The sequence below is a fragment of the Cuculus canorus genome, chromosome 3, assembly GCF_017976375.1.
Source record: "Cuculus canorus isolate bCucCan1 chromosome 3, bCucCan1.pri, whole genome shotgun sequence".
Classification (NCBI taxonomy): Eukaryota; Metazoa; Chordata; class Aves; order Cuculiformes; family Cuculidae; genus Cuculus; species Cuculus canorus.
The window spans coordinates 101,168,110-101,188,507 of record NC_071403.1 but is presented as its reverse complement, the minus strand read 5'-3'; the positions used below and the strand labels follow the sequence as shown (position 1 = coordinate 101,188,507).

The 20,398-nt window shown below is 45.2% G+C and overlaps 1 protein-coding gene and 1 long non-coding RNA gene across 9 annotated transcripts; one reads left to right on the top strand and one right to left on the bottom strand.

Moving 5' to 3' along the window:
* Positions 1-5,935: 5,935 nt before the first annotated feature.
* LOC128851801 (uncharacterized) lies at positions 5,936-16,707 on the bottom strand. 7 transcript variants are annotated; one of them, XR_008449252.1, is made up of 9 exons: positions 16,570-16,707; positions 15,977-16,118; positions 14,962-15,094; positions 14,693-14,874; positions 10,423-10,513; positions 9,197-10,334; positions 8,534-8,626; positions 8,061-8,184; positions 5,936-7,943 (listed from the first exon to the last, which is right to left on the bottom strand). It is a non-coding gene; the product is annotated as an uncharacterized LOC128851801 (long non-coding RNA). The 7 variants fall into 7 exon arrangements; XR_008449251.1 differs by having other exon boundaries at positions 8,534-9,340; positions 10,245-10,334; XR_008449253.1 differs by having other exon boundaries at positions 8,534-10,334; positions 15,928-16,118.
* Positions 16,575-20,289, top strand: LOC128851800 (MAD2L1-binding protein-like). 2 transcript variants are annotated; one of them, XM_054063304.1, is made up of 2 exons: positions 16,575-16,993; positions 17,952-20,289. In XM_054063304.1, exons 1-2 carry the CDS (start codon positions 16,613-16,615, stop codon positions 18,486-18,488), a joined length of 918 nt encoding a protein of 305 aa, XP_053919279.1. In that variant the 5' UTR covers positions 16,575-16,612; the 3' UTR covers positions 18,489-20,289. The 2 variants fall into 2 exon arrangements, with proteins under 2 accessions (XP_053919279.1, XP_053919281.1); XM_054063306.1 differs by lacking the exon at positions 16,575-16,993 and adding an exon at positions 17,059-17,470.
* Positions 20,290-20,398: the final 109 nt, after the last annotated feature.

The window sequence follows — 20,398 nt, the reverse complement described above, 5'->3', positions numbered from 1 at the left end:
CCTCCACCCAGGCTGCTTGTAATGCATATTTGGGGATGCTAACACTCTAGTATTTAAAGAAACTTCTGAGCTGAAGCTGTGGTCCTGAGGAACAAGGGGCCAGTTCCTGTCTTCTCTCCTCCCCAACTGAGCTCAATGTTACTGCAGTGAACTGTTGACATATTCTGTTACAGTTGAACTATGAATGCAGTGCTGCTGGCAGTGAAAGATTCATAGAACTGTTAGCTTGGAAAAGACCATTGAGACCATTGATTCCAACCGTACCTGTCCACGACCAAATCATATCTCTAAGCCCTTCATTTCCCCGTCTTTTAAATACCTCCAGGAATGGGAACTTAACCACCTACATGGGCAGCCTGTTCCAGTGCTTGGGAACCTTTTCTGAGAAGAAACTTTTCCTAGGGTCCGATCTAAAGCTGCTCTGACACAGCCAGAGGCCATTCCCTCTCGTCCTATCACCTAACACTTGGGAGAAGAGACCAACACCCACCTCTCTACAACCTCCTTTCAGGCGGTTGTAGAGAGCGATAAGGTCTCTCCTCAGCCTCCTCTTCTCCAGGCTAAACAACCCCAGTCCTCTCAGACAGTCCTTGTAAGACTTGTTCTCCAGCCCCTCACCAGCTTCATTGCTCTTCTGTGGACACACTCGTCCATCTCAATCTCTTTCACAGAGTGAGGGGCCCAACACTGAACACAGTATTCAAGGCGCAGCCTCACCAGTGCTGAACCCACCACGTTTCTCTGATGGCAATTATATCGTAGTCCTCCTGCCTTACAATAACTTCTAGTTCCCCTTGTTTATTGCAATGCTACATGTGTTGCTGTAGATGCACTTCAGCTGGACTGTTCATCCTGCTACGCTCCTAAGGGGAACAGTCCTAACTCCTAAGCGACTACTCACTCAATTATCCAACCCCTCTGAGGTGCCACTTAAGTGCTATTCCTCACTTCCTGACAGGTGGCAGACCAAGGGTCCTTGCCAGCACAGCACCCCTCAGAAACAGGAGTGACATTCCCAGGCTTTTTTCAGTCAAGCCCGGTTACGGCCCCCTCCCCCTGCACATCTACTTTAAAGCTCTAGGAATGAGCCCTGCTTTCTTCTTGGGGAGGATCCTTTTGCCCCTTGGGGACAGGTGGACCCCATCCTTGGATAACAAGCCTGGTGATTTGCCTGTCAACCCATGATCAGAGAACCCAAAGTTTTGCTCGGAGCCAATTATTTATTTCCCAGCACTTCTGATTCATTCCCCCATCATGCCCAGTCGCTGCAATGACAGAGGAGAAAACGACTTGTCCCAAAAAAGACAAAATGCTTTCTATGTTGTTGTTACGAAGAGCTTTTGAGCTTAACAAGTTTAGTACTATAATTTATCCAAATAAAACATTGGCTTCTGTGTGTGATGACATTGATTTTATTTAATCCCTCAACGTAAAGTTTCTGCTGGCAGTAGAGGAACTCGCTTCCATTCCGTGTGTGTACTTAAACTGCACGTTCACAGCTGTTCCACCTTTCTGACAAAGTGCATGATGTCTTGTGCCAGAAGCTCTGGTTCCTCAAAGGCGGCAAAATGCCCTCCGCGTGGCATGTAAGAGTAAGTGACGATGTTCTTGAAGTTCTCCTTTGCCCACGCACGTGGTGTATGTGCTAGCTCCTGAGGGAAAGCGGCAATCCCTGTGGGAACGTATACCCCAGCCCTAGAAGACACGAGTTAACTACACTTTTGAAAGAAGTGCTGGGGGAAGTCTGTAGAAACCTCCAGACTTTGGTAACAGCCACAATCAGCTGGAGAAGTTTCACCACAGCAACCCATTTTGTGGTCTGTGCTCTGCTGAAGAGCTGGACTTGTGTATGGATCTCCTTGGTTTAAGAACATCACACCCAAAGAAGTGTAAAGTAGAGCCAACTTGCACACAGTTCACTCTTGAACTGTTCCAGATTTTTCAGCTTGCCTTCTTCTCTAGTCTTGTGGTAGGTTGCAAGGGAAGGTGGAACCAGATGATCTTGAAGGTCCCTTCTCCCCCAAACCCTTCTATGATCCCTGATAAGCTGCCACACCTCTTGCTGAAAGTCAGAAATGAGCTGGCTCCTGTTCCCTTTAGAATTTATGGTACCAGTGTAGCAAATGACTCTCCCGAGAGGAAAGGTAAACTGGTTGAGTCTCCCTTGGAGAATTCTGCTTAGCAGCGTTTTCCTACGCAGCCTCTTGTTTCAGTCATCTGCCCACCAGCAGCAGTTGGAGGTGCTTGGTTTGAAATACTGCTCTCCCAGCTGCTTCCCTAAGTTTGTGCTGAAAAGTTGTGGATCTCAGTTTATCCCCCAGGGAGCCATATCCTTCCGAGCAGAGTTTAAACTTCTCACTTAGAAATGCTCATTGTTTTCTCTTTTGTTTTTACTGAACTGAGGCCACAGGTTACGTTTGCTTTGTGAACAAGTACATAGACCTGTACTTTGGACATCAACGAGACTGAATATACTTTGACAGGGCTCCTGCACTGTTTTGGCCACAAGCTACCTTGTGTGAATTACAGGTTCAAGAGAAAAGGGACCCTTCAATGTATTTCTCTAAAGCAAAGAACTACTTGGATTTTTATTGTAACTATTTAAACTGTCTGTTGTAATGGATGTAAATGTTTCTAGAGTTAAATGGGGTTCAATCTCATCTGCAAATCTGCCTTGAAGCTACTGCTTCATTACCTGGAATCAGCAGTTAGACCAGGGTCCCTGGATAAGTTCTCCTTGTAGAAGCGCATTGAGGGCACAATGGAGGATGTCACCCAATAAATCATCACGTTGGTCAAAAGCTCATCAAGACAGTACTTGCTGTTGAGAGAGAAAGAGAAGGACATTTCCTTGGAAGCTGTTTCTCAATCCACTCTGGTGGGCTCATGCCCTGAAGAACAGATCTTCCTCTTGTTCTCTGCTTGTTTTCAAGCAGCAAATGAAATCGACACCCTTGTGACCAGAGCAAAACCGCCTCCTGCTTCAAGCAGTCGTTTGCACCTAACTTCAAATGACTACTTTCCACATATAGTCTGTCATACTCAAAATTTAGCTTTGACTGCCCAGTCTTTCCCCTATCTCCTCATTAGTTAGAAGATGATTCCCCATGTGGTCTCAGCTCAATAGCGGACACAGCTAGTGCAAAGTAAGTCTCTGCGTGTGCAATGGCACAACCATTTCCCTGCACTGGCAGGCCTGGAGACGCCTGCTACGGATTGAAGAGGTGTAAGTGGTTTGACCAGCAATAGTTGGACAGGCTAAAATGTGCCGTCTGGAGGTGAGCATTTTGGCGGCTGAAAGCTCCCTCTGAACCACTGTATTCAACACCCCCGATTCAATGCTCAGAAATAACAGCTTTAAACCTGCCTGATGAGAACTACATTGGTCGTGCTGATATTGCTTTACACTGAGCAGGGAATCAATTTCCTCACGCCCCCAAACCCATTTTCTACATTTCACAGTTTTCGTGTGCTACAAAATCCCCTCTCTTCTTTTCTCTCGATTACGTGCAGTGCTTGTGCAGAAGCTGCTCGGTCCCTTCAGCCTTCCTTGCCTCCCGGTATTCTTCTGATACTAAAACATATGCCTGAAAAAGGGGAGACAGGGGTGCAATGGATTCTGAACATCATGGATTTTATGCTGTCTTAATCCCTTTTCTTTTCCTTTTTCTTACAGTTTGTAAGATTCTCTTAAAGTCGGAGCTGTCTGAGGTTTCAAAGCACTATGCAGGACACACAGACGCTCTCACATGGCAGCAGCCAAACTAAAGACCGTTGTGATTTTCTTCCTGTACTGCAATTCCTTTGGACTTTGTTGACATCAGTTTTTATTGGCCAGTGTAATCAAGCAGGCACTTCAACGGTTTTGCAGCTCTCTGCAGTGATCTTTAGATTAAACCGAACCCTGGCTAGCTGTCAAGTTTTCACTCAACCATTAACTTTTATCTGTAGACAAGTTAGGATCACGTTGAAACGTACAGCTGCTAGCACCGATTTTTGTCATACTCTCCCTCCCCTGGAACTTGCTTCCTTATTCCCATGCTTGGATTCTCATGGTAACTCCCTGTTAGTCCATGAACTTAATCCTTCCCTTAAGACAGCTTTGTTTCTATGGTCTCCAAGCGTAACACCAGTCTGAGACTGCTCTACTCCCTTTCCTGAGGAGGGATGATTTCAGGAAAGGAATACCCCATAATCCTCACTACTGGCAACGGATGCAAAGAATTAATTTCACTTCTCTGAGATGGCCGTAGCTTTCTTCACACTCCTTACCTACTGGCCACACTAACTATGTCAGGCTTCTGGCTTTTCAGATGCTAGGGCTGTGCCTACCTTTCTGCGAGCTTCACATTGTGCTTGCTTATGATGCTTTTCTTGTTCTCATCCATATTTGCTTCTAGAAGCTTCCATTTCAGGATCCCATGCTTTACTCTAGGAGGCTTTTTGCAGAGGGCTCCTTTCCCTAACACCAGTGGCATGCCATTTACAAGGCTGGGGCCCTTCTCCAGTACCTGAAAGGAGGTTGTGGAGAGGAGGGAGCTGACCTCTTCTCCCAAGTGACAGGGGACAGGACAAGGGGGAATGACCTCAAGCTCCACCAGGGGAGGTTCAGGCTTGACATCAGGAAAAAATTTTTCACGGAAAGGGTCATTGGGCACTGGAATAGGCTGCCCAGGGAGGTGGTTGAGTCACCTTCCCTGGAGGTGTTTAAGGGACAGGTGGACGAGGTGCCGAGGAACACGGTTTAGGGATTGTTAGGAATGGTTGGACTCGATGACCCAGTGGGTCCCTTCCAACCTAGTGATTCTATGACTACAATAGAATTGCCATCACAGAAACACCGTGGGATGACTCCAATAACTGGAGCGCTGCTATGGCTGGCTACAGACTCTTCGGGTGGGATAGGTGAGGAAGGAGGGGTGGTGGGGTAGCCCTTTATGTCAGAGATCTGCAGGAGAGTAAGGAGTCTCTGTAGAGGGATCTGAACAGGCTGGATTGGTGGGCTGAGGCCAATGGGATGAGGTTTACCAAGGCCAAATGCAGAGTCCTGCACTTGGGACACAACAACCTTGTGCAGCGCTACAGGCTTGGGGAAGTGTGGCTGGAAAGCTGCCTGGCAGAGAAAGACCCGTGTTCAGTTTTGGGCCCCTCACTACAAGGAAGACATTGAGGTCCTGGAGCGTGTCGACATGAGAGCAACAAAGCTGGTGAAGGGGCTGGAGAACAAGTCTTACAGGGAGTGGCTGAGAGGACTGGGGTTGTTTAGCCTAGAGAAGAGGAGGCTGAGGGGAGACAGTTTCTTTAGATGACTAGAGATGTAACTGAATGCAACAGCCTCACAGCAAACGTCTGAATCTAAGCCCAGGAGGGGAAAGCTCTTGCTGCTCTCTGTCCCCATGAGGTGGTCGCTCATGATAGTTGTGGGGTTGTAGGACTGCATTTGAAGCAGTATTTGTCCAGATTAGATCTTAAGGACTTTGCCATCTCCTTGGGACAATTAATAGGTAAAAAAGCAGCTCTTAGGGTTCATAGATGGGGATGGCTGTTGGCTGTTTCATTGACTAAGAGATTGTTCCTCAGTAAGCTGCAGGTAAGAGCAAGTTGACATTCTATATTTCAACACACTGTATATGGTTTGATTAGTGTGTTTTGGGTTGCTTACTTTGGTTTGGCTTTTTTTGTGTGTGTCAGAGCCTGGCTGTGTTGCTACACCAATTGCAATGGTTCAAGCAGCTGTATCTCTTCTGCAAGACCCAGCTTGTCTGCCTAAAAAGTAGGTAATTGCCCACGCAGAGCAGCTTGATCTCCCCTAAAGCTACTGCGTGCATATGTTGCTCTCTGAAAATACAGATCTCCTAACCCTGTGGATTTCTGTTACCTCACCCACAGGGCTGTGCAAGGAAGGCAACTCACCACAAGCTGATTTAAAGCCATTTATTCACCATTGGACTTTGAACGGATGTATTCATAGATTTTCCATAATGCTTTCACAGTATCAATGCATGAGTGTTTTCAGTTAATGAAATGGTTTCTAGTGAGTCTGCTGGGTACCAAAATGCACCTCTGAATATAACCAGCCTGCCAAATTCCTCCTGTGCTCTCCTGTGGAGTTATTCTCCCAGACAACTGGATTCTATTGACATCGTGACAGGCAAAGTACCACCTTCAGCATCAGAAACAACATGAATTAGGTTGAAAAGTCACTTTTGGAGTCTTCCAGATCAAATCTTGCAGCTATGATCCTAGTTTTAATATTGAAAGTACCAAAAACACTGGCTTTGAGAAGTGCTCAACTGGTCTGCTGAAAACAATCTAAATGGATGGCTCTGAAAATTGAACTGTCGGGCATTATTCAAGTTGATTTCTACTTTGTTTTTATCAATTACCTGTGCAAGGAATTGAAACACAATCTTAAATCACAACTAATTGCTGAAGATGCCCCTGCAGGACTACGAAAAAAAGCCTATTGTGTTTTAGTACCTGTTACTAGCTAAGCAGCAATTTCTGAAAATCATTTTATAGAGGACAGCCTTGCACGGTAATGTGCATCCAACGGAACAGTAACATACTTAATTCATAATCATAGTGATCAAGAAGCCAAAATCCTTGATTAAGCTTTACAAGGCCCTGAGGGAGAGCAAAAGCAGCGGCGAAGGACTAGACTATAATTTGAGTTTGATTTGACCAGCAATTGAAGATGTCCAGCACTAAGCAAATGGCCTGATATCAAATATCCAATTAAGGCTAACAAATCTGCAAGACCAACAAAATATCCCATTGCATTTAGAAAAAATAATGAAATAAGAATATAGAAGGAAGGAATCAGAAAATACTAACATCTTTGTCTTGCCATTTTAAGCTATTTTAACCTGGAGACCGCCCGGTCCTAAGCACAAAACTCTATTCTGAGGAAGTAACCAGAAAGAAAGATACTTCGATTTCTCTAAGGCACGCAAAAAGCTTAGCTCTAGATATTTAAATACTTCTGTTATAAACTCAGGCTCCCTCTACAGTCAGTGGAGCTACCAGCCAAACATTCAGAACAGCCAGTGATGAATTACTAAAGCAAAAAATTCTATGCTCGGTTTTCTTCCTCATTTCCAGAGGATGTAAAACAGTGTAATTGATGGGGTCCTCACAATACAACTTTGCTCTGAATGATTAAAACTGGATCTAAACCAGCATGCAGATCCACCACTGGGAGTGCCACTTTCTGACCCCCTGTTTTTAGGGACTTGTTCGAAGGCAGCTCTGGGCTACCATTGTTTTCAAAGCCCTCGCTCTCTAGGCTCCCCTCCTGGGTCAGGTAACAAACCAGAAGAGCAATTCTGGCTAATTCAGAAGCTTAAAAATTAAGGGTCTGCCCAACGACTTCCCTCTTCTCTCTTTTTATTATTCTGTGTGCCTGCACTTTCAACAGAACAAAAGCCAGCACTGCTGGCTGTGCTGGAAAAGAGACGATTTCAGCAAAACTCATCTACTCTAAGTCACTGTTAGAAACCCTTCTGCTTGGAAGCAGCAGGTTTCAGTGCATCATTCTAGTAAGAAGCCATTTGCTACAGGTACGGGTGCCCTAAAAATTAAAAGCTGTGTGTAAATTTTTAGAAAAAAACTGATGGGGCTTTTTGCCTTTCACATTTCTTAGTAAACCCATCCTCTCATAGGAGAAAAGACCTGGCAACAAAACACTAAAAAAACCAAACTTCCACAGTACAAAAAAATAAAACAATGCTACTGTCTACGACTTAATTCTAAACTAAATGTTTTCACTAGCTTTGTGTTTGAAGTTTCAATTAACATATGTCCTTAAGCATGTAGGTGACAAACACATAAGAACATTTGTGTGCATATCCTGAAGGCGTAATAAAAGTAACCAGGAAGGATAGAATCGCATGTTTGTAGATTTCTTCAATGTTTTCTAGTAAATAGAGATCCAGCAGTGCCTGAAAGGAAAAATTAAAAGGTTTTGTAAGCACACCAGTCATTCATAAATCATTGGCTCTTGGGTGGGGTTGGGTGGGGAGGGGGATGGTGGTGTTTTCAGTGAATAAGGCACTCACATGTAATCTGGGAGGGGGATATTTCCCAGTCCCTCCTTCATCTCTCTGCCACAACTTTGCAACTTGGTCTCTTAAGTGCGAAACTATGCCCTCAATCATCACGTAGTCAGAATACCATTTTCGTCTGAAACAAAAGGTAGCAGGGATTTGGACAGAGGAAGATACTAATTCCAGCTCCTCAGTGCAACAGATTTCCTCCAGTCCAAACAAAACCAGAAAGCTCCCATGAGTCAAAGAAAGTACCAAACATACAAAGGCAGGATTATGACTTGAAATGCATGTGAAAGGAACACACCAGCCTGTATCTAAGTTACTCGAGAAGTAAGCTCAGTAAGATGAACTTTCAAGTCAACCTCTAATACACTGCAGCTTCCACCAAAACTCATCTGGCTGCAAATATAAATGTCGACATAAAAATCATTCACTTCCACTTCCGGATCTGCAGTGGGAATGTGCCAGAGCTGTAGGCTTACCTTGACAAATGCTCCAGTTTCTGTCACTGGCCAGTATAGCGGGTCAAACCAGAGGATAATTGTAGAAAGAGGTAAACAATTGCATCATCCCATCTACATGCAACAAAGTAAAAGCAAGTTAAAGAAGTAATATCACATTTAAACTAAAAACGTTGACTAAGAAAGATAAGAGATCATACAAGCTAAGCATCAAGAAGCACAGACAAGACTCCAACTCTGAAAGAAGCCAGTCCTGTTTCTGCCGTTGCCAGGAGAGATGCGAGACGCAAGACTCAACTTGCCTTGTGTCAAGTACCGTCTTAAGTTTACACTCATGGTAGCATTCAAAACATGAAGCGTAAGCTGAAGCTCACTATCAAAAAAAAACAATTGTCAAGAGGAATGTTTTTATAACTGTGTCATGTGAACATTTGTGAGGCAGTTGCGACTGACAATAGAATTTATAATCCATCCAAATAAACAAGTGATTCCAAGGTGTGCTTTTTCCTCAAGCAATAAATAAAAGGTTCCAAACATGCAGGTCATGCTGTGAGTGTAACAAACAAGTGTCCAGTCTTTGTTGTTTAGTAGTTATTTGTTTAAAATCCCAGCTATTTCAAGCTGTGGACATAACCTACTCCTTACTGACGTTTTTAAGAAATATCCAGGCAAGAAACTACTTACATCGTTCTACGCTGTGCACTTGAAAAGCTGGTAAAATCTCAGTCTCACCAAGAGAACTTCAGCACACGTGTGTGTCACTGAAGCAGCATGACTTGTCATTGACAAAACATCTACAAAAGCATGGCCAAGAATGTGTTCCACTCTCTGTAAGAAGACCAGATTGACAGAACAAGATGACCATTTCTGCATACACAGAGAAGTCGCTAGCTAACACCTGCTTATTTCTCAAGTCTGCAAAACCTAAAAAAGGCATAAGATTATTTTTGTTATGCAATTCCTTTCATTTTTAAAAAACTCCCTTCATCACACTAAATGCAAAGTATAAAAATAACATGGTAGAATTCTCTACCTTTACTTTTTTCACTCCGTATCACTCTCCAATGTGAAGAAAAAAAACACGATCACCAGCAAAACAGAAAGCAACCCCTTCAAAGAACAGATTTGCTAAGGTTAAAATAAAAAAATCAAAGCTACTAAATACATTCATGATCCAGACATCTGGTTTTCCTGTATTAGAGATTTTTCCTGTAGAACATTCCCTCAATCCATCAAGAAAAACTAATAATTGAGAAAGCTATAGAAACCTAAGTAACTTACAAGTCACTCGTTTACACTGCCTTCCTATTTTCAGCATTGCAAATACAATATTTGAACATACTTATCAACCAAAGCTTATGTTTCCACAATTATAACCCAAGCATGATTCCTAATCTTACTAAAACATACCAAAGTCTTAGTAATACTATCAGACAATTCTTTGTCAGTAAGCTCTTGCGGTTCTCTTTGAAAACAGTTTAAGACTCTGCTAAGGTTGCTCAAGAGATACTGGCAGGGCTGAAGAGACTGTACCATTTGTGGATCAAGGAAGCAGCACGAGCCATCAAACAGTGGAACACCTTTTCAAGAAGAGATATTAAATCATCACCCAACAGAGCAATTTCAGAGTTTCAAGGTACACGTGAGCAATATCACATACCAACAGGTTACTGAATAAGCTCAGACAGAAAGAATGATTTTGCATTTGCAGAATGACTACACTAGTACTCACATATGTGGTCAAATTCATCTTTGGTGTAGACCACTTTCTTCCAAGCACAGTCACGGATAAACTGTAAATTTGCTGCAGAATTCGGCTGCTCTTTAAAAGAAGACAACAAAAAAAGAAATGAATCAACAGTTTCAAACTGAAAAAAGACAAACCAGAAAAGCAGCCTTACTAGTCTTACTTTCAGATGTCCAATGTTTAATGCATCCAGTCAGGAGTTGTAAAGATCCTGTCTGGACAGCCGCAGACAATATTGCCTCTAACGGCTCCTCCTAAGCAGAACAGACAAAATGAAATGAGAACATTCCATACTTTCAACATCTGAGCCATCAACACTACAAATCTCTGAACGATATCATCCCAATTCAGCAAAGAGAAACTAAAGCAAGTCTTCATTTCCCAATGAAGCTCCTCCCAAGCAGAATTAAGGACAAAATGAAATGAGAACATCTGAGCCATCAACAGTACAAGTCTCTGAATGATATCATCACACTTCAGCAAAGAGAAACTAAAACAAGTCTTGATTTCCCAAGTTATTTCTGAGCTGGAGCTGATACCAGAACATCTGATTAGAATCTTAACAGTCTACATCAAGCTTGGAACAGCGTAGGGGCTAGGCCAACTTGCCAAGGAATTTATTTTTAGCTACCACACCGGGCAGAACTGTTATTTGCCCTAACACACTTCCACAAATCGGGTGAAGAATACAGGAAGCATCTGAGAGGAAGATAAGCGCAGTGGCAAGACTGCTCCTCTACTGCCCTACTGTAGCAAGGCTAGACGATCATTTCGCTTAGATCCTGCCTGAGGGAAGATGGGCTGTTTGTCACAAAGGCTCCATCTCTCCTGAAACACTTGTGGTGGAAGACAACAGCTGGTGCACTGCAAATGGAAACCCTATGCCAGAGGAAGGTGAAGGCACTCTGGTGGGATAAAGCAGATAGAAGGGAGTGAGTGTCAGGAAACAAAGCTGATGGCAGTGTTGTAGCCACAAGAGAGCAGTCCAAGAGGAGTAAATTGGGCTACAGCAGCCCAAAGCATCAGCTACAGAGGGGAAGACCTGCTTCGAGAGGATGCAGAAAAGCCTACCGATGAAGGGAAAACAAGGGGAAGTAGTGATGTAATTGTCAGGTAGAGCTGATGTTTGCAATAGTTCCCGTCTGATGGAGACCTCCCCTTATCATCACCTATTGCGCTGAACCTAATACTTTGAGAAACAGATGCAGATGAAGGCTGCTCATCACCAGCACCAACTGCACATTTCCTTCTGCTTATCTGTGGCACAGAATGACCGGATGGGTCTCTAAAGACATCTCTCTGGATGGCTGGACATCAGCTAGCTTAGGGGACAGCAAGCCAGCTACGAGACACCTCTTTTACCTACCATGAACTACTTCCCTTTTTGAAGGACCAGATTTCTTTTAAAAATTCAAGGTCTGAAGCACCAATCAAAAAGTACAGATTAAAACAACATCATTATTCAATCAATAAAGTTCTGGATAACCAGCAACAGAAATAATAGAAACATTCCCTTCAGTTGTCAGAATGCTTGTATCAGTAACACGCTTTAGGGCAGCAATCTGAGCAAGCATTAATTACTACGTAGAGTCTTAAAGACGGCAGCAAACTAACAGCTATAGTTGACGAAAACACAACCTGTAAAGACTATCAGACCTGCCCATGCTATATTAAGTGTTTTCTAGCTTCCTGGTCAATACACAGGCCTTTTTTTTCCCCTGAACACTGACACAAAATACATCCTATATCAGCTCAACCAGCAGACAGCTTTAAATCACACTTTGGAAAATCCTTTCTATGCTTGTTTGTGCAAAAGCTGACTGATGTTGGAAACATGTATGGAGTTGAAAATTCATTCACAATTAGTTGTAAAAATCCGTGCAGTGGCTCTGAAGCTGTAATTTGGCCAAGTCTGGGAGAAAAAAAAATCCATTTCTTCTCAAACATTTACTTATTTTTTCCTTTTCTCCATTTTGTCCTCCTTTTTCAAGTTAATCAGGGATCCGAGCCCTAACTCATGACTATGCAGATGGTTCAACAGACAGGTAATGAAGATGTAACAACTTTTCTCGACTTCCCCATCAGTTCTGTTCCTGCTCCTCCAGCACTGCTCTATTTCTTTCTAGACAGTCAGTCCACGAACAGGCTTCAACTGAAGACAATGACAGTGTAACAGTCTCAACAGTGGACCTAAAACATTACTATTTCCACAAAAATGGCAGTTTCACGGTTTTTTGGTGCGTCTCTTTTGTGTGTGTCAGCTCCTAGCTGTGTTGTTACACTAACTGCAATGGTTCAAGCAGCTGTATCTCTTCTGCAAGACCCAGCTTGTCTGCCTAAAAAGTCATTGGCAATGCAGAAAAGCTTGATCTCCCTTAAAGCTACTGCGTGCATATGTTTCTCTCTGAAGATACACATCTCCTAACCCTGTGGATTTCTGTGTTACCTCACCCACAGGGCTGTGTGAGAAAGGTAGTCCACCACAAGCTGATTTAAAGCCACTCGGTGATCAGTTGCTTACTCACAGCTTTTCCATAATGCTTTTGCAGTATCTACTTCACCATTGTTTATATTTTCAGTTAATGGAATTGTTTCTATTGAGTCTGCTGGATGCCAAAATGCACCTCTGAATGAGACCAGCCTGCCAAATTCCTCCTGTGCTCTCCTGTGGGACGAAGTGGCTTGCCCTTTCTTCGGCAGGGAAACACGTCTTTGACTTCAAAAACAGTGTCACTCTGTCACTCTACTACTGATGTTTTCCTCTTTTGATTTTTATTAACAGGGGTGGTGTGTATTCTCCAGGAGCTGCTTTCTCTAAAACAAAACTGATTGATTGCCTCAAAAATTGTGGTGTTGAGTTCTCCACTATTCAAAAGCCTGAGGTCTGAAGTCAAAACATAAGTGTATGAATGAACACTTGCAGAACAAGTTTTATGAGGAGCGGCTGAGGGAACGGCAGTTGTTTATCCTAGAGAAGAGGAGGCTGAGGGGAGACCTTATCACTGTCCACAACTGCCTGAAAGGACATTGTAGAGAGGTGCCTGTTGGTCTCTTCCCCCTAGTGACAGGCGATAGGACAAGAGGGAATGGCCTCAAGCTGTGCAAGGGCAGGTTCAGTTTGGACATTAGGGAAAACTTTTTCACAGAAAGAAACTTCTTCAAGCACTGGAACAGGCTGCCCAGGGAGGTGGTTGAGTCCCCATCACTGGAGGTGTCTAAAAGGTGGGTAGATTAAGTTCTTAGGGACACAATTTAGTAGTGGGCAGGTACAGTTGAACTTGATGATCTTAAAGGTCTTTTCCGACCTAGGGATTCTATGATTTATTAGGAATAAGCATTACCCTTCTCAAAAGAGAGTACACCTGGTGAGGCACCCTATGGATTTACCTACGTGGCCATGGAGAGGGCATGAGAAAGTGGGATGGAAAACCTGCCTTGATGCTACATGCACAGGTGTGCAAGTAGCAAAGACAAATGAACACAAAAAGGCATCCTTCCTGGAAAAAAGCTGCTCCACTTTCTACCAGGCAGCTCCACAGACAGAGAAGAAGAGTTAATCTTGCATCGGACGCTCCTGCCTTTCCCCTTTGCCGCTTTTCCCAGCTTTTGCCTTTCCCATTCTAGCCCTTTCCTGCCTTTCATAATATCACCTCTAACTGCTCCTCCTAAGCAGAACACACAAAATGAAATGAGAACATTTCATACTTTCAACATCTGAGCCATCAACACTACAAATCTCTGAACGATACCATCACAATTCAGCAAAGAGAAACTAAAGTAAGTCTTCATTCCCCAAGTTATTCCCGAGATGGAGCTGATACCAGAACGTCTGTTTGGAATCTTAAGAGTCGGCATCAGGGTTGCAAAGTAAACAGCGTAGGGGCTAGGCCAACTTCCCAAGGAATTTACTTTTAGCTACCACACCGGGCAGAACTGTTATTTGCCCTAACACACTTCCACAAATCTGAAATCCCTGTCTTTTACTGTCTGAGACAGTAAAAGCTCACTCCTTCTGGAAAGCGGTTTACATTTTTCAAACAGCAGTAACTGCAAAGATAGAACTGACTACCCATTGTCTTCATCAGATCACTTACAAGTTTGTTTTAAAAAAAAAAATTGCTGTGCACAGAAATCTTATCTCTAGCGCTACCGAGGTGCTGCGCTTTGAGCTTCAGTTCAAAGTCATTTTATGACCATCACCGCTTCACAGGCTACATTACAAAAGCACCTAAACCCAAAACACAGTGCACCACCAGATGCGATTCACAATATTAAATGTCTCGGTAGTACCACACCATCAAGGCTGGGTTTGTGGGGCTTGGGATGTTCTGGTTTGGTTTGCATTTTGAGTGAGAACATTGAGTGAGAGAACCAAAAAATGGCATCTGAGCTCAATTTAATCTTCTCACTATTAAAAGCAGTGAAATACATACCAAAATTATAGCCGCTCGCATTTAGAATCTGGTCGGGTGGTAGGTAAGAAGGAGGCGCTCCCCAGGTTAGACTCCTCTCGTGGACCAGAACATCCAAAATGGGTTCTGGAGAAACCGTGCTTGTTACCTTCTCCAGTGTCCACAAGGCAAAATAAGGGCAATCAAGAAGGAATTTTTCTGGCCTTAAAGAAAACAAGCGCATAAGCTAAAAGCCAACAGTTATATGAATTATTTGTAAGGACACTGAAAACAGCTTAATAAAACTCTACCTTATTGAATCCGGCATTTCAGCATCATACCAGCGATTGATGTCAAACACGCCCAAATAAGCAGCTGTTTTTTCCTGACCGTGTGTGTTCACTTGCCAACAAAAGATTGAGATGCTGGTGTAAGGAGATGTTACTGCAAAAGACAAGACATTGTCTCTTTACTAGTAGAAAATACAACAAATTCCATGCCAAATCAAGCACACAACTATTCTCAAATTAAGTTTTCCATACACAAAGCGTAGACTACGACCTTTAGCTAGACAAAGAGTTCAGGAAAAAAACCCCATATGCTAGGAGCACAGACCTGGCTTCGTTCAGAAAAAATATAAAAATAATTATTGGATACACTTGTATCACTCAGCTGGCGTTATTAATTGCCGGATTGGACTCAGTTACATCTTTTAAGAATAGCTCCTTTTCAGCAGATTCAGAATGAAACAACGATGTTATCGCTCAAAATCAGCATAAAACCCCCCCAATTCAACAAACAAGTAATTGCAGTAAAGATTTGAACAGATCCAGCAGATCAACAATCCCACCCAACTTAGTGCCACCTGCAAACTGACTGAAGGTGCATCCAATCCCCGCATCCATATCATTGTTACAGATATTAAACTGAACCAGCCCTGGTACTGAGCCCTGGGGAACACCGCTTGTGACCAGCCGCCAGCTGGATGCGGATGCAGATAGAGGTTGGAACGGGGAGTGAAAGATACAGGTAACATTGCCGAACAATGGAGAGAACGGGCTTATTGGTCAAAGAAGACAGCTGAAGGAAGAAAACAACCGATGACCCCGCCATACACTGCTATAGCTTGTCAGCAAGCATAGAATAACCCCTTTTATTTTCCTCAATGAAGTCCCACGTAATTTAAGCACCCTATATTTTTTTTTTTTTTTTTTTTAGATAAACACAATAAACCAGTCTATACAGATATTTAAGACTTGTAGACTGTGGGTACAGACCAGCATTCATTACTTAGATGACACGGACATCAGAACAAATCTTCATTACCGTTATCCTCTTTGTCAACATCGTCATAGAAGTCTTCGATGGTCTGACAGCTCAGTAATTTAATATTGCTATTTTGCCTTCCCCAGGGAAGATTCCCACTCGCCAGATCTAAACTGAACCTTTCTATACAGTGTTTCAAACCCTGGGGAAAAGAAAAGACAAGAAAAAAAGGTCATTTTGAGATAAAAACACATGCTTCATCTCAATAGGAAAGAATGTATCTATCTAATATGAGATGCATATTGTATTGTATATACTTCCCATGCGCTTATTGCTGATGGCAAATATACAGAGCTCAACAGAAAACCAAGAACATAATCCCAATGACTTGTTTTCAAAAAGACAAATTACTACAAAGACCATGCCCAGGAAGGCTCAGCAAAGGATTTTTGGTTTTTTAAGGCAGTTGTGACTTGTGATGGTAAACATTATCTCTCCAAGGAAAACTTATAACGACGTTCCAGTACCTGAAGGGACTATGGGGAAGATGGGAAGGTACTCTTTAGCAGGGAGCACAGGGATAGGACAAGGGGGAACGGTTTCAAACTAAAAGAGGGGAGACTTGGATTAGATATAAGGAGGAAGTCCATTACCTCCAGGGAGCTGAAGCACTAGCACAGGTTGCCCAGAGAAGTCATGGATGCCCCAGCCCTGGAGGAGTTCAAGGCCAGGCGGGATGCGGCTTTGCGCGACGCGATCCATAGCGGTTTCCCTCCCAATGAATCAGGGAGATGCTCTGAGGCAGCGGCCGCCGCGCGGGGTCACGGGAAATGGAGTCGCCCCCGCCTACGCCTACGTGCGCACCCCGAAGGCGCAGAACCACAGTTCCCGGCGTTCCCCGCGGCGCCCCCGCCCGCTCTCTCAACCCCCGCCCTCCCGCGAAAGCCCATGGGAGCTGCAGTCCGAGCCCAGGGGCGCCGCCTGCTGGCCGTGTGCACCGCGCTCCGGCCCCGCTGCCCGGCTCCCTCCGCGGGAGGCGGCGCCCGCGCTGTTTGCGAACGCGGCGAGTCCCGCTCGGTGCGTGACGAGGAGAGCGCGGGCGATGCCTCTGCCGGGGAGCGGAGCCGGCGGCCCGGCCCGGGGCCGGAGCAGGGGGCGGCCGCTCCTCCTGCAAGGCCGGGCAGAAGCGCCGCTGCCCGCACCGGGCATGGCGGCCGCGGCGCCGGAAACCGCCCCGGAAGCCGTCCCGCCGCTCCCGTGATGCCCCGCGGCGGCGCCCATTCGAGTTTTGCTGCTGCCGTGATGCCCGGCGCCGAGCGGGAGGCGACGGTTCCGCGTCCCGGCGGCTTCTCCCCGGTCCTGGATGGCCGCGGCGGGGCCAAGCGCCGGCGGAACGAGCCTGGGATGGCGTGTCCTTCTGTGCGGGTGTCATTCCCGGGCGCCGTGAGCCGGGAGAGCGGCTACCGCTTCGCCCGCGACCTCCTCAAGCACGTCCTGTACCAGCGGCAGCAGCTCCCGCTGCCCTACGAGCAGCTCGGCTGCTTCTGCCGCCGGGTGAGGGGCCGGGAGGGAGCCCCGGGGGCCGTTCTGTCCCGGCCGCGCGTGTCTGAGCGCTTTTGGGAGCGGAGCTCCGGTGAAGGGCCGGGAAGCCTCAGCCGGTTCCTGGCTGTCTCCCGTTGTCCCCTTTCCTGCTCAAAGCCTGTCACTGTTTGGTTTGTTACTCAGCTCGAAGAAGAGAACAGTGTTAAGTGGCTTTGGAGTGGCAGCTGATCTTTAAGAGATGACGCTTGTAATTCTCGTGGGAATGGATCAGTGGTGTGATTCCGATTCACACTGAGTAGCAAGAGAGCGGCCTTTCTGTGTTTCTTTTGGGTTTTCTGATTCTATATGTGGGTAACGATGTCTCTTTAACAGGAGCCCTTTGAAAGCTCCGTGACTTCCAGGGATCTGATGGGCCGTGCTCTCTGCAGAGTGCCTTGGGACTAATGCATCCTAATGAGGAGATGTACTACTCCTGTTTTACTTTGTTTTCCAGGATGAAGATGCGAGTAAGAAGCCATCCTCCCTAGACCGGGCAAGCAAGAAATGGCAGCAGCTGCTGACAGACCTGGAGGGACTGTTCCGGCACATGGAAGTAATGTTCAGTTTGACACGGGTTCCTCGGGTTCTATTTCTACTTGGAGGCACTGTTATGAGCCCCAGGGAGTTCTATGAGCTCAACTTGGAGAGTATCTGTGAGGGCAGTGCTGAGGACAGCCTGGAACCTGCTTCCTGCGTTCGCAAGCTTTTTCACTCTCTCTTTGTTGCGGATGTCTTCAGTGAACTTGAGGACCTGCCTGTCATGGGCACTGTTGTCATGCTCCAGGGGCACCGCAGTTGTGGTGATGACTGGTTCCGGCCTAAGCTCAACTATCAAGTGCCGACGCGAGGGAGGAAACTGACCGTGAACTTGTCCTGTGATGGAGGCATCGACATAAGCGCCTCACCTTATCAGCCTCTGGCTTCTACTTCTACTTGGGAGGACTATGTCTGGTTTCAAGCACCGGTGACCCTCAAAGGCTTTCAAGAATGACCTGTGCTCTGTGGAACTCTAGTGGAATATTGAATGAGCTTTGGGGATGCTTTAAGGGACACTGACTTTATCAAATGTAACCGCATATTCTTGTCTGTTTGGGTCTCTTCTTCAGGGCATCTGCTGTCTTCCTACAGCTCGACCCTGTTCCTCTGCCTTCACCTCTGGAATTGTTGTTGAAAGCAAATACCTGTTAAGGTAGCCACACCTTCACCACCCCCACCCCCCGAGTGATTCTATAGGGACCTGAGTTGTAGCACGGGAGGTGAATTGCTGTGTGGGGAGTAAAAGTTTCCTGTTGTGTGCTTACTGAATTGGCAAATACTGGAGACAGTCTTCTCTCTCCCGGCTGTTTCTCTGGTAACAAATACTATGTTAGCTGATTTGTTTGGGGCTCTAGATAGTGTGTTTGAATACACTTGGCCTTTGCCATCAAGGCCATCACTGTTCTTTGTCTCTCCTGCTTCTGTAAAAGGAGAACTTTCCCTGCAGGCTGATCAGGCCTGAGTACTTAATAATCCAAAGAGTGGGACTGGGAGGTCTCATACCTAGCACCGCGTTGTACTGGTGATGAGAAGAGGTGGAGCAGCCCTGTGGAGGCAGGGAATTGCATCTTCCTGGTTTTTTTCCTAACCTTTAGTCCAAGAGCCCTGACAATCAGTTAGATACACAGTTACAATTGAAAGTAAGCAGTTCCTGCTCTAACCCTCTTCAGAGGAAGCTGGGACACCTGCCTCAATATCCCAGTTTATGTTTCCTTAAAACAACAACAACAACAAAGTCGATTTGTTTACTTTCACGTCTTAGAAGTCTTAGACTCTAAATGTTTCTGACAGGTGAGGAAGAGGGGAGTGTGATCAAATTCAGCATTGGCTTTACCTGTCAGATTACCCTTCTGAGTCCAAATGTATTCCCTGGAAGCAGAACACGAGCCTTTCCTTCTGGCCTGGTGTCTGACACAAAGTGGAGGAGGAGGGAGTAGAGCACGGTGTGTCAGGACTAGACAGTTGCTGGAGGCCTCTTCAGTCAGCTGGGTACGCCTGTAGCCTAAGGAGCTTAATGGCTCCTATAACTGTCCCGTTTAAAGAGAACCTGGAGCCTACTGGTAGCGAGGTTGCTTGGAGTTTCTTGCTAGCAAGAACTGCAGGGTGGGGTGGTGAAAGTCCTTTGAAAGGAGAGTAAAGGTTGAAGTAACCCTCTATGCTTGGTGCCTACTTTTACTCTGGCCTTTTGGAACTAAACGGGACTATAGAACTAGGAGGAAAGGTAGTTGATATTTTTGAGCTTGGAGAACACTGGGAGTGCTGTCTCTGCCTTCTTATGCGTTAGCAGCTGTTTACGACGTGTAGTAACTGCTAAAGCTGGCTCTGGAGGAGAAACTGCTAGAATGCAGAAGGCTGCTGTGTGTGCAGCTGCCCACTTGACTGTGTACTTGCAGGTCTCATAAATGAAATGTGACCTGAATGTAGCGTGTGTGCAGGAGATGAAAACCCTTCCCAATTCCACCCAAGCTGTTTGTAATGCATATTTCCGGATGCTAACGCTCGAGCATTTAAAGAAGGCTTTGAGCAGAAGCCTTGGCTCTGAGGAACAAGGGGCCAGTTCCTTTCTCCTCACTTCCCCAACCAAATACAATGTTACTGTGGTGAACTGTTGACATATTCTGTTCTAGTTGAACAATGAATGCAGCAATGACGTGGTGCCGGGAATGAAAGAAGACAAGATGCTTTTTGTTGTTGTGATGAAGCATTTTTGAGGTTAACAAGTTAAGTGCTATAAGTTATCCAAATAAAATATTGGCTTGTGTGTGTGATGACATTGTTTTTATTTAATCCCTCAATATCAAGGTTCTGCTGTTGGCAGAGGGACTCGCTTCCCTTCCGTGTGTGTACTTAAACTGCAGGGTCACA